The sequence below is a fragment of the Trachypithecus francoisi genome, unplaced genomic scaffold (genome assembly GCF_009764315.1).
Source record: "Trachypithecus francoisi isolate TF-2019V2 unplaced genomic scaffold, Tfra_2.0 Lachesis_group20, whole genome shotgun sequence".
Taxonomy (NCBI): Eukaryota; Metazoa; Chordata; class Mammalia; order Primates; family Cercopithecidae; genus Trachypithecus; species Trachypithecus francoisi.
This window is the reverse complement of record NW_022681466.1, coordinates 70,467,005-70,480,086: the sequence shown is the minus strand read 5'-3', so window position 1 is coordinate 70,480,086 and position 13,082 is coordinate 70,467,005. Positions and strand designations below refer to the sequence as shown.

Genomic DNA, 13,082 nt, shown 5'->3' with positions numbered 1-13,082 from the left:
TAATTGGAAATGGCATTTTTAGACAGCAGTGATGGTGCTTATGTAGCCAATGCCTGTATTGAGTTATTTTCATGTGGATAATCTATTCTCTAGCTTTAGTATCGCTGACTTCAGAGGAACCTGATGGTGTGCTGCTGTGAGATTGTTGCCTTTTTGCATTTTAAGAATTGTTTCTGGTTTTAAAATAATAATTTTAAAAATTAGCTGGGTGTGGTGTTGCACCCCTGTAGTCGCAGCTACTTGGGAGGCCAAGGTGGAAGGATTGCTTAAGCTCAGGAGGTTGGGGCCGCAGTGAGCTGTGACGATGCCACTGCACTCTATTCTGAGCAACAGAGTGAAACCTCTGTTTGTTTTTTTTTTTAAATGTAGCCGGGCGCGGTGGCTCACGCCTGTAATCCCAGCACTTTGGGAGGCCAAGATGGGCGGATCACTAGGTCAGGAGATTGAGACCATCCTGGCTAACACGGTGAAACCCCGTCTCTACTAAAAAAATACAAAAAACGAGCCGGGCGAGGTGGTGGGCGCCTGTAGTCCCAGCTACTCAGGAGGCTGAGGCAGGAGAATGACGTGAACCCGGGAGGCGGAGCTTGCAGTGAGCCGAGATCCGGCCACTGCACTCCAGCCTGGGCGACAGAGCCAGAGTCCGTCTCAAAAAAAAAAAAATGTAAAACCCAACTTGACAATTTTTTTTAACTCACTCAAAACCCTTCATCCAAAGCCAGCTGCACCTGGACAGGAACTAATCTGATGAGCCTCTCTCTGTCACCCAGGCTGGAGTGCAATGGCGCGATCTCGGCTCACTGCAGCCTCCGCCTCCCAGGATCAAGTGATTCTCCCGCCTCAGCCTCCTGAGCAGCTGGGATTATAGGCGCATGCTGCCATGCCTGGCTAATTGTTGTACTTTTAGTAGAGACAGGGTTTCACTATGTTGGCCAAGCTGGTTTCAAACTCCTGACCTCAAGTGATCCACCTGCCTCGGCCTCCCAAAGTGCTGGGATGACAGGCATGGTCTCACTGCACCCGGCCCTCTCTGGAAATTATTTTAATAAGTGGAAAAAGAACATTAACCTCTCCCTATCTTCTTAGTGTGTCTTCTTTTTATTATTTCTTTGCTGAAATAATGTACAATTGTGTTTTTTAGGTAAATATTGCAGATTTTCAAGAGAATCAGTGGGTGACTTGTTTCCAGGAGTCTGCTGAAGCTATCCTTGGACAAAATGCTGCTTATCTTGGGGAATTAAAAGACAAGGTCAGCCACCTATTTTATAACTTTTAATGGTTCTCATCCTATAACACTGACCCCCCACACATACACACACACACTGTTGGAGGTTTTGGGTTTTTTTTTTTTTTTTGAGGCGGAGTCTTGCTCTGTCGCCCAGGCTGGAGTGCAGTGGCCGGATCTCAGCTCACTGCAAGCTCCGCCTCCCGGGTTCCCGCCATTCTCCTGCCTCAGCCTCCCAAGTAGCTGGGACTACAGGCGCCCGCCACCTCGCCCGGCTAGTTTTTTGTATTTTTAGTAGAGACGGGGTTTCACTGTGTTCGCCAGGATGGTCTCGATCTCCTGACCTCGTGATCCGCCCGTCTCGGCCTCCCAAAGTGCTGGGATTACAGGCTTGAGCCACCGCGCCCGGCCTGGGTTTTTTTTTCTTCTTTTTTTTTTTTTTTGTTGGTTTGTTTTGAGACAGAGTCTAGCTCTGTCACCCAGGCTGGAGTGCAGTGGCGCGATCTCGGCTCACTGCAACCTCTGCTTACCAGGTTCAAGTGATTCTCCTGCCCCGACCTCCTAAGTAGCTGGGATGACAGGCGCCCGCCACCACGCCCGGCTAATTTTTGTATTTTCAGTAGAGACGGGGTTCCACCATGTTGGCCAGGCTGGTCTCCAACTCCTGACCTTGTTGTGATCTGCCCCCTTCAGCCTCCCAAAGTGCTGGGATGACAGGCGCGAGCCACCGCGCCCGGCCCAACACTAACCCTCTTCTTGCTGTTTAACATGTTTTAGTTTGTTTCTTTTAGGTATTGTATACAGTTTCTCAGCCTGATGATTATTTAAGAGCTTATCTGATGTTATCTAATTTTGTCCATTTTGGATGTGCTTAACATTGAAATAATGTATATAAAAGTACTTTAAAACCAGAGCACTGGCCGGGCGCGGTGGCTCACGCCTGTAATCCCAGCACTTTGGGAGGCCGAGACGGGCGGATCACGAGGTCAGGAGATCGAGACCATCCTGGCTAACACGGTGAAACCCCATCTCTACTAAAAAAAAATACAAAAAAACTAGCCGGGCGAGGTGGCGGGCGCCTGTAGTCCCAGCTACTCGGGAGGCTGAGGCAGGAGAATGGCGTAAACCCGGGAGGCGGAGCTTGCAGTGAGCTGAGATCCAGCCACTGCACTTTCTAAGTTTAAGCCACTCGTTTCTCCTGTTCCTATTAGCACTCAGAGCTAGTGTGCCTGAGATGACTTAGATTGGGAGGTGTCCTTGAAACAACCTGAATTATTACAGGCATACTTTTTTAACATAGTAAATACGTTCCAGAAAAGTGGAGTCAGATCCTGGCTTAAATGCACATATATCAAGTTCCTGGGTCTGTCCTATAAAACAATAATAATAAATCCACATATAAGGTGCCTGCCATTTTAGCCCATCAGGTGCAATTCTTATGAAGTGACTTTCTTCCGTAAGATAACTTTGTCCATTTCAGTTTTATAAGTTTGCATTTTCACATATTAGGTTTATTTAATGCACAGAATAGATTGCTAATAATGCTGAATTTAGGAAGGGTAGTTGCTCAGATAAAACATAAGGAAGACCAATAAAAGCTATGTTTTCTGGGCCACATAAATGGGCATTTGTCTGTAGGTGGTTTTTTCCCCGATTTCCTCCAAATTGGTTGGAGCACTTGTAAAGGCCACAAAGATGAAAGGCTTTGCCGTTTGTTCTGGTGTGTTTTTCTTTTTCTTTCCTGTCTGTCTGTTTGGGCTCTGCCCCTGACTCTTTTTTTAAATCGTCCATGAGATCTCTCAGAATGGTCTCAACAAATCCTGTTACAGAAATAACTAGAACTGACTTTAAAGTGTGATAGTATCTTTTGTCTGTTTTTACCTGGTCCTCAATTTTCCTATCAGATTTTAAGGCTCGAGTCAGCCTTTCAGGATTTTTTATGAGCTTGTTATATTTGACTGTTTTTACTGCTGGTGAATGAGGACATACAGAAACTTCCCCGAGGAACCGTGAGATCCTGGATTAGGCGCTCCACGCCCCTCAGCTTGGAAGTATAATGGCAGCTGCTGTCATCTTCTCCAGCTTTAACCCGTTGTTTTCTTTTCTTTCTTTCTTTTTTTTTGAGATGGAGTCTCGCTCTGTCGCCCAGGCTGGGGTGCAGTGGCCAGATCTCAGCTCATGGCAAGCTCCACCTCCCACCTCCCGCCTCCCGGGTTCACGCCATTCTCCTGCCTCAGCCTCCCAAGTAGCTGGGACTACAGGCGCCCGCCACCTCGCCTGGCTAGTTTTTTGTATTTTTTAGTAGAGACGGGGTTTCACCGTGTTAGCCAGGATGGTCTCGATCTCCTGACCTCGTGATCCGCCCGTCTCGGCCTCCCAAAGTGCTGGGATTACAGGCGTGAGCCACCGCGCCCGGCCCCGTTGTTTTATTTTCATATCTGAAAGTCCAGGGGATGCATTTGGTTTGGGTTTGGGTTTTGATCAAGTAACCTTTACAGAATAGAGTTCTGTATAGCAAAGCTGTTCTCATGCTCGGCGTGACTTGCAGAAAATACTAGGCTGCTAGGCTGGTGTGAACTATTAATTTCTTTTTTTTTTTTTTGTAAAGGGTCTTGATCAACTATGTTAATATAGTTATTACACATTTATTTATGCATCTTTGTACATAGTATATTCTCTAATTTCTGTTTACTAGACTGTTTTTTTTAAGAAAGAAACAAATTGCATTTGAGGAGTGACAGAGGGAAAAGGATTGTTTTTAGGCCTTCCCTAGCCTTTGCCCACTTCAACAGTCTTCTCTGCTTGCACACCAAATCAGTAGCTATAAATACAAAGGCTGAAATCATGAATTATATTAAACTTTCTTCTGAGTGTTTTTCCTTTTTTTTTTTTTTTATCTGAGACAAGGTCTTGCCTCGTCACCCAGGTTGGAGTGCCATGGTGTGGCACTCCTGGGCCCAGACAGTCCTCCCACCTCAGTCCTCAGTCTCCTGAGTAGCTGAGACTACTGGCACATGCCACCATACCTAGCTTAATTTTTTTTTTTTTTTTGGTAGAGATGGGGTCTTGCTATGTTGCCCAGGCTGGTCTTGAACTCCTGGCCCCAAGCAGTCCCCCCACCTTGGTCTCCCAAAACTTTGAGATTATAGTTATGCACCACCATACCTGACCTCCTCTTAATTCTTTTTTATTTTTTTATTTTTTTGGAGTCTCGCTCTGTAGCCCAGGCTGGAGTGCAGTGGTGCAGTCTCAGCCCACTGTAGCCTCCGCCTCCCAGGTTGAAGCAATTCTTCTGCCTCAGCCTCCCTAATAGCTGGGATTACAGGCACCTGCCACCATGCCCAGCTAATTTTTGTATTTTTAGTAGAGATGGGGTTTCACCATGCTGGCCAGGCTGGTCTTGAACTCCCAACCTCAGGTGATCCGCTTGCTTCTGCCTCCCAAAGTGCTGGGATTACAAGTGTGAGCCATAGCGCCCAGCCTTAAAGTCTTAGAAAATTCATAAGAGTGTTTTTAATTTTTTGTGTCTAGTAAAACACACATAACGAATTTGCCTTTGTAACCATTTTTTTTTTTTTTTTTTGAGACGGAGTCTTGCTCTGTCCCCCAGGCTGGAGTGCAGTGGCCGGATCTCAGCTCACTGCAAGCTCTGCCTCCCGGGTTTACACCATTCTCCTGCCTCAGCCTTCGGAGTAGCTGGGACTACAGGCGCCACCACCTCGCCCGGCTAGATTTTTGTATTCTTTAGTAGAGATGGGGTTTCACTGTGTTAGCCAGGATGGTCTCGATCTCCTGACCTTGTGATCCGCCCATCACGGCCTCCCAAAGTGCTGAGATTACAGGCTTGAGCCACCGTGCCCGGCCTCTTTGTAACCATTTTTACGTGTACAATTTAGCGGCGTTAGGTACATTCACATTACTGTGCCCCTGTCACCCCCATCCTTTTCCAGTACTTTTTTTAATAGGCAAATTCATAAAGACAGACGACAGACTTGTGTTTTCCAAGGGTCGAGGGAAGGGGAGAATGGAGACCCACTGTTCATGGGCGGCGGTTGGAAACTCCGTACACTGAGCAGTAGCTCCTTCTCCACAACCCTCTTCCCCCGGCCCTGACAACTGCCATTCTACCTTCTGTCAATTTGATTAGTGTTTAAATTTTCAGTAAAACTCTACTCAAAACAGTTTTATGTAACGTTACCTGTAGGTTAGTCATTCCTAAGTAATTTCATACTACCTGGGAGAGTGGTTTTCAGAAGTCTTTTGAAAAGTCTTACTGGTATTTGCAAGTTGTCCTGTGGTTTCCATGTGTCAAGTTTTCTATTTGTTTTTGCAGAATGAACAGGCATTTGAAGAAGTTTTCCAGAATGCCAACTTCCGGTCTTTCATATTCAGAGTCAGGGTCAAAGTAGAGACCTACAACGTAAGTAAGGGCCCAGGGCAGCAGGGTTAGTGGCGGGGAGGTGCCGTCTGTCACCCACGGCAGAGCCGCGACGCTCACTGGCAGGGAGTTACTGTACACACCGTGTGCCAGACCACGGTGCTGACTTTGCGCAACACAGGTACTGTTATTGTCCCCATTTCAGATGAGGAAAGAGAGAGAGCTTCAGTGTCCTGTCAAAACAACGGCGGTGGGTAGGGAATACTGTAGGGGTTTTTTTTGTTGTTGTTTATTTTTGTTTTTTTGTTTTTTTGTTTTTTCAGTGAAATCCTAGGATTTTTTTGTCTGTGTTCTGATAAAAATTATAACGCATGCAGTAGAGTCACATCTTTGACAAATTTAGGTTGTGGATAAGTATATTAAGTATACGAGCCGGGCGTGCTGGTGTATGCCTGTGGTCCCAGCTACTTGGGAGACTGAGGCAGGAGTTCAAGGCCAGCCTGGGTAACATAGTGAGACCCCCGTTTCTAAGTCAGTCAGTATATGAAACAAAGACCACATGTAGTTAAAACTACCTTGAAAATTCCTTAAAGTGACCATAATACTATTTATGTATGTATGTATGTATGTATTTGAGACAGAGTCTCTGTCATCCAGGCTGGAGTGCGGTGGGACAATCTCGGCTCACTACAGCCTCCGCCTCCCGGGTTCAAGTGATTCTCCTGCCTTAGCCCCTCGAGTAGCTGGGATTACCGGCACCCGCCACCACGCCCAGCTAATTTTTGTATTTTTAGTAGAGACAGGGTTTCACCATGTTGGCCAGGCTGGTCTCGAACTCCTGACCTCAGGTGATCCACCTGCCTCAGCCTCCCAAAGGGCCGGGATTACAGGCATGAGCCACCGCGCCCGGCCGAGTTATAATCAAACGGTATTATTGAGCACTGTCTGCCAGATACTGTTCTACATGCTTCACGTGGAATATCTCACTTGAGCCTACTAACCCTATATGTAGAAACGACTGTTACCCCATTTTGCCACTGAAGGAATACATACAGAGACACGGGCGTTCAGAGAACAAGTCACCTGCCTAAGTCGTATGCTAGGAAGTGGCCGAGCTGAAGTCCAACCCGCGCAGCCTGACTTCAGAGCTTTGCTCTTGATCATGCTTATGAGTGTCACTGGATTTAGTAATGGCCAAGCACGCAGCAGCGTGACAGCTCCGAGCTCGCCTGTGCAGCCTTCCTGGGCTTCCTCCCCTCTGCCCGGAAAGGCACCATTTAGTCTGGAATGTAAACGTAGGAGTGGGATGGGGGAGTGGTAAAAACGCCCCTGCTGATGGCAGGGTGTACTCATGTACTTACCTTAATACCTGTTGTTAGGCATGCTACTATCAACGCTAAATGAGATAGAGAGGATCAGATGTCACTGTGAAACAATGTCAGGAAGTGGGGTGGGGCCGGAGGGGATTTTTGGGGTCCTTCAGCCCCATCGTGTCTGGACAGGGAAGGTGAGGTGAAGAGAGGCTGCCTCCCCAGAGCTGAGACGGGATGGGCTCGGTCGTCTCCCTCTGCTGCGGATGTTCTTTCTTTCACAGCTCAGCTTTTCTTGAAAGTTTAAAAGTTGAGCTTTCAGAACTAGCTGTGTGGCTTTGGGCAAGTCACATGCCCTCTCTGGTCTGTATCCCCTGCAGTAGAGAGAATAAAATTAAACTAGAGAAACCCTCTAAAGTCCATCTCACGAGGATTCTAGGCTTCTGAGCGTTTGGGAGCTTGGGTAAAAAATCAGAAGGGCCTGTGCTAGAGAAAGGACCTGTTTGCTCACCCAGCCCCAGATATCAGGACTAGGCTGTCACTCACCGGAATGACTGAACTCTGAGCCTCGTGTGTCTGTTCCCTCCCACTGGGCTCACTGAAACCACTGAAGCAAAAGGGGCTTCACTGCTCCACGCCACGCTTTCACCGCTCACAAACCGCTTCTCTCTTTGAAGGACGAGTCTCGAATTAAGGCCACTGTGATGGACGTGAAGCCGGTGGACTACAGAGAGTACGGCCGAAGGCTGGTCCTGAGCATCAGGAGAAGCGCGTCGATGTGAGGAGAGCAGCGCCGATGGGGTAAAAGTTTGCAAATAAAGAGCCAAAATGGAATCGATTTCCTCCCACCTCCGTGTGACAATCCCGTGTTAGCTACTCAGCACAGAGGCTCTTTATGGTGGCCTAAGCAATTTCCTCTTGTGTGTGCGTCTCAGAACCCGTCGGTAGGCAAAGCAAATACGCTCGGGTGGCTGTGGTGTAGACCGTGTCAGGCCTAGGGAGTCAGCCAGCGGTGAGTGTAAGACCAGTCGCTCCCTCTGCCTTCAGGCTTTTGTCAGTTTCATTATCATCAAGCAGGAATTATGTCATAGGTCACTGACCCTAACGGCAGACCATGAAGTAAATTATGTGACTAGGTTTTTGCTTCTCCAGCAGTGACCCCCCCGCCCCGCCTCACAACCTGGGTTCTTCTCAGCAGGGAGAGCTGAGAAGCATTTGTGGGCACCTGGGTATTTTAGTAAGTGTGTCTTCCTAGAATTCAAAGGCTCTCTCTTTCTAGAGGTGCTACATAGTTGTTAATGCTTGGAATGGCAATAGGGTAGAATTATTAATCAAAGGCATCTCTTTTATATCTGAAGAGTATCCTTCCTTCAGGGTTTAATAGACTGAGTCAGATGGGTCTGATACTAATCAAAATTGTCTCTTCTGAGGACTGCTGATAAGCATTGACTTGCTGTCCCCTAGGGAAATCCAAGCGACTACAAAGCGTTTCTTTAGTTTTCATTTCAATTAATGTTGCATTTCGCTTGGTGAATGCGTCCTTTTTCTACCTGTACATTTTCCTGGCATTCGTATATTTTGTTTTTTTTGACTAAAGCTACGTTACACGGAAAGGATTTTGAAGGCTTTTGTTTCCCTTGCTTTGTTTTAATAAACAGTATATTCTTTGCTTGCGAATCCTACTTTCTTTGAATGCAAAGAGTTCCCGTAACTGGAAAGCGATTAATTAGCCTTCATGATAAATGTTCACTTGGGGGAGATGTTAACTCACTGTAAACCCGAAGATTAGTCCAAGGCATGGAGATCCTTCTTCCTAGTGTTTGCAGCCCTGAAATGCATCTTTAAAAGCATGAAAACACTAAAAACAAAAAGCCATTTTGCCAAAGGATGCGGATGATCCGGCGCTTGGGATTTTACTGATGTTTACACAGCAGTCTAACACCAGCCAGGCTTTGAAATGTGTACAGACAGTGAGCTGGTAAGAAAACAGTAATTATGCTACTGGGCCTTTCAGTCAGCAAGAGCATGCTTGCTCTGTGTGTTCCTAATCATATTAATTATCTATCTGGTGGCTGCAACACACCGCCTGCCATTGGCTGCACATCTCTCCCTCGTACCCCAGCAGTGCGGCGGTCAGTTGTCAGTCTGCTGCCAGAGGACCTGCTGTTCATCGCTGCACATGCCACCCGTGGAGGCTTTTGGAGGAGGTGGTGTCCTGTGTCTCCCCCATCGCTGTCCGCCCTTGACATAGGAGCCAGCCAGCCCTAGACGGGATGGCTTCCGTTCCTGAGGACAGACACAGGGACTCCTGCTCAGCCTCACTAATGGTTTAGACACATTCCTTCCTACCCTTCTCTAGTCTCAGGAGATGGTAACCAGGTCGCATTTCAGTCTCTGAGGCCTCAACCATTTTTACGGAAGTTCTTTTCTGTCTGACCTTGCTTATGAAGCACCGACTAGAAAATTACAGTCTTCAGCCTCTTCTGGATTGACAAATTGTGGGTGGGAAGTGGTGATCTAGCTTTCAGCCCAGTAACCAGTCTCTTACGCCTACTACTCCCAGCATTCCGTCCTCTCCCCACGTGTCTGTCCACACAGCGAAGAGGCCTGAGCAGCCGTGGCACCAGGACGCATCCAGGGAACATTAACACCCGTCCCCGCGCCTTCTCAGTGGCCAGTGTGACGAACCCAGCACGTCTCCGTGGATGTGACTGGAAACCCAGGGGCAGTGCTGGGGGGTAGGGCTCCCTTGAGGAGGACGTTTCAAACAGATTTCCCCACTAAAAGGTCAGATCACCAGCAGAGGAGCGTCAGAAATTGGCTCCACTATTGGGCTTTTAAGAGATTTTGGTCCCTGAGGGTTGCCTAAATAGATTCTGGCCCACAGTTCGTAGAATTCTCTTGGATATAGTTTACCTCGAAAGGCTATTCTTGTGGTTCTATTTCTCCTCTTTCACTTAGAGATCAATGTTGATTTTGCATACACCATGACATCAGCGTTAAGCAATCAGGAGGAAAAAATCTAATGATTTCGCCTTTATTTCAAGCGGTTCTTGCATTCCGTCCAGTCTCATTGTGAAAGAGGCAGGGAAAAAAATTAAAGGGTAATAATCTGATTTCTGTCCATATTTCCAATGTTTTATGCTTTCCATTAAAACCTTGCTAATCTCTCGCGTGCTGTCCTGTTTTAAACTGCGGAGTCAAAAGTTCCCCTCCCCCACTTCTGTTTCCTGAGTGGGCTGTCTTCGAAAAGTATAAATACTATTGACCGTGGTATTTAATACACTAATGAAACCCATGGTTATTGACTACATAATTAATATACTGTCTAAAAGTGGCGTTTGGCTGCCCAGTATGTAAAGGTTCATATTGACTCCTGTTTCTTTGGCAATATGCCGCCCAGGGTTTTATTTATAGAGAATGAAGCAGGTTGTTTGGTCTTCTTTTCTGCTTTTCACTTGTTGGAAGGCCACTATTCCCCCAGTAAATTGATTGCTTCCTTGTCTCAAAGAGAAGAATCCGCCCCCCGCCCCCACCCCCACCCCGTCTCCTTTTATGTGGTTTGTTAGTTCTTAGCCTCATCTCCACAGTGCTGGTAGAGTTCTGGCTTTTTTTTTTTTTTTGAGACGGAGTCTGGCTCTGTCGCCCGGGCTGGAGCGCAGTGGCTGGATCTCGGCTCACTACAAGCTCCGCCTCCCGGGTTCCCGCCCTTCTCCTGCCTCAGCCTCCCGAGTAGCTGGGACTACAGGCGCCCGCCACCTCGCCTGGCTAGTTTTTTGTATTTTTTAGTAGAGACGGGGTTTCACCGTGTTAGCCAGGATGGTCTCGATCTCCTGACCTCATGATCCACCCGTCTCGGCCTCCCAAAGTGCTGGGATTACAGGCTTGAGCCACCTCGCCCGGCCGAGTTCTGGCTTTTATAAACACCTTTGGAAATCATCGGTTCCTCAAAAACAGAGCTTAGATGTTTAATTTTTACTTATTAAAAAAAAGACTGGTATGTTTTGTTATTAAGATATTTAAGTAAATGTTTAAGAAAAAAGAAAAGGATTATTTGGACTATTGACCATTTCTTATGCAAGTAATCCGTTTATTTTAGGAAGATAATCTGCAGTTAAGAAAAACAAAATGGGCCTGACACAGTGGCTCACGCCTATACTCCCAGCACTTTGGGAGCCTGAGGCGGGCAAATCACTTGAGCCCAGGAGTTTGAGACCAGCCTGGGCAACATAAGGAGACCCCATCCCTACAAAATAAAAATAAAAATTAGCTGAGTGTGGTGGCCTGTGCCTGTAGTCCCAGCTACCTGGGAGGCTGAGGTGGGAGAATCACCTGAGCCCAGGAGGTCGAGGTTGCAGTGTGCCGAGGTTGTGCCACTGCACTCCAGCCTGGGCGACAGAGTGAGACCCTATCTCAAAAAAGAGAGGAAAAGGGTGAGTGCGGTGGCTCTCCCCTGTAATCCCAGCACTTCGGGAGGCCAAGGCTGGTGGATCACCTGAGGTCAGGAGTTCGAGACCACCCTGGCCAACATAGTGAAACCCCACCTCTACTAAAAGTACAACAATTAGCCAGGTATGGTGGCGGGCTCCTGTAATCCCAGCTACTCGGGCAGCTGAGGCAGGAGAATCACTTGAACCCGGAAGGCAGAGGCTGCAGTGAACTGAGATCGCACCACTGCACTCTCGCCTGGGAGACTGAGCAAGACTCCATCTCAAAAAAAAAAAAAAAAAAAAGGGCAGAAGAAAAAAAAATGACTTAGGATTTCACCAATCAGTAATAAACACTTGTGTAGCTGGCTAATTTTTTCTTCCTTTTTTTTTTTTTTTTTTTTTTTTTTTGGAGACGGAGTCATGCACTGTCACCCAGGCTGGAGTGCAGTGGCGTGATCTCGGCTCACTGCAAGCTCTGCCTCCTGGGTTCATGCCATTCTCCTGCCTCAGCCTCCCGAGTAGCTGGAAGTACAGGCACAAGCCACCACACCCGATTAATTTTTTGTACTTTTTAGTAGAGACGGGGTCTCACCGTGTTAGGATGGTCTTGATCTCCGGACCTCGTGATCCGCCCACCTCGGCCTCCCAAAGTGCTGGGATTACAGACGTGAGTCACCGTGCCTGGCCTTTTTTTTTTGTGACAGAGTCTTGCTCTGTTGCCAGGCTGGAGCTCCGTGGCGCGATCTTGTCTCACTGCAACTTCTACCTCCCGGGTTCAGGCAATTAACCTGTCTTGGCCTCCTGAGTAGCTGTGACTACAGGCGCCCGCCACCACGCCTAGTTAATTTTTGTATTTTTAGTAGAGACAGGGTTTCACCGTGTTAGGCAGGATGGTCTTGATCTCCTGACCTGGTGATCTGCCTGCCTTGGCCTCCCAAAGTTCTGGGATTACAGGCTTGAGCCACCGCGCCCAGCCCTGGCTAGTTTTCTCTATGGATCTATGTGTATAGAGTTTAAATTAAAAATGGGAGCATGGTACGCATATCATTCTGTAATGTTTTTCTCCTAGGATGTACATCTTTATTTTGATAAAAATCACATCAAAACCACCATCAGGCCAGGTGCAGTGGCTCACACCTATAATCCCGCACTTTGGGAGGCCAAGGCAGGCGGATCACTTGGGATCAGGAGTTCCAGACCAGCCTGGCCAACATGGTGAAACCACATCTCTACTGAAAACACAAAAATTAGCTGGGTGTGGCCGGGCACGGTGGCTTACGCCTGTAATCCCAGCACTTTGGGAGGCCGAGGCAGGTGGATCACGAGGTCAGGAGATCAAGACCATCCTGGCTAACATGGTGAAACCTCGTCTCTACTAAAAAGACAAAAAATTACCCAGGTGTGGTGGCAGGCGCCTGTAGTCCCAGCTACTCCGGAGGCTGAGGCAGGAGAATGGCATGAACCTGGGAGGCGGAGGTTGCGGCGAGCCAAGATCGGGCCACTGCACTCCAGCCTGAGCGACTGAGGGAGACTCCATCTCAAAAAAAAACAAACAAAAACAAAAAAATCACAAACATAATATAAAAATGTACTAATCATTTATAGCTTTAGATAAATAATTGTAAGTGGTGTTTGGCTCTTTGGATGTGTGTACTGAGCCAGCTCACTCTTGCAGGAGGCTTATACTTTTCTAATTGTTATAAATTCAGGATTTCACGGGCAGAAGCGTTTACACTTTG

The 13,082-nt window shown here is 47.5% G+C and overlaps 1 protein-coding gene across 1 annotated transcript in view; it reads left to right on the top strand.

Annotated features, from left to right (window-relative positions):
- The window catches only part of RPA1 (replication protein A1), a 64,483-nt gene extending 55,888 nt beyond the window's left edge, over nt 1-8,595 (top strand). Inside the window, exons 15-17 of the mRNA XM_033185140.1 lie at nt 1,142-1,249; nt 5,559-5,645; nt 7,591-8,595. Coding sequence (XP_033041031.1) covers nt 1,142-1,249; nt 5,559-5,645; nt 7,591-7,695 — 300 coding nt within the window. The 3' untranslated portion in view covers nt 7,696-8,595. The remainder of the gene's footprint in view (nt 1-1,141; nt 1,250-5,558; nt 5,646-7,590) is intronic.
- The last annotated feature ends 4,487 nt before the right edge of the window (nt 8,596-13,082 follow it).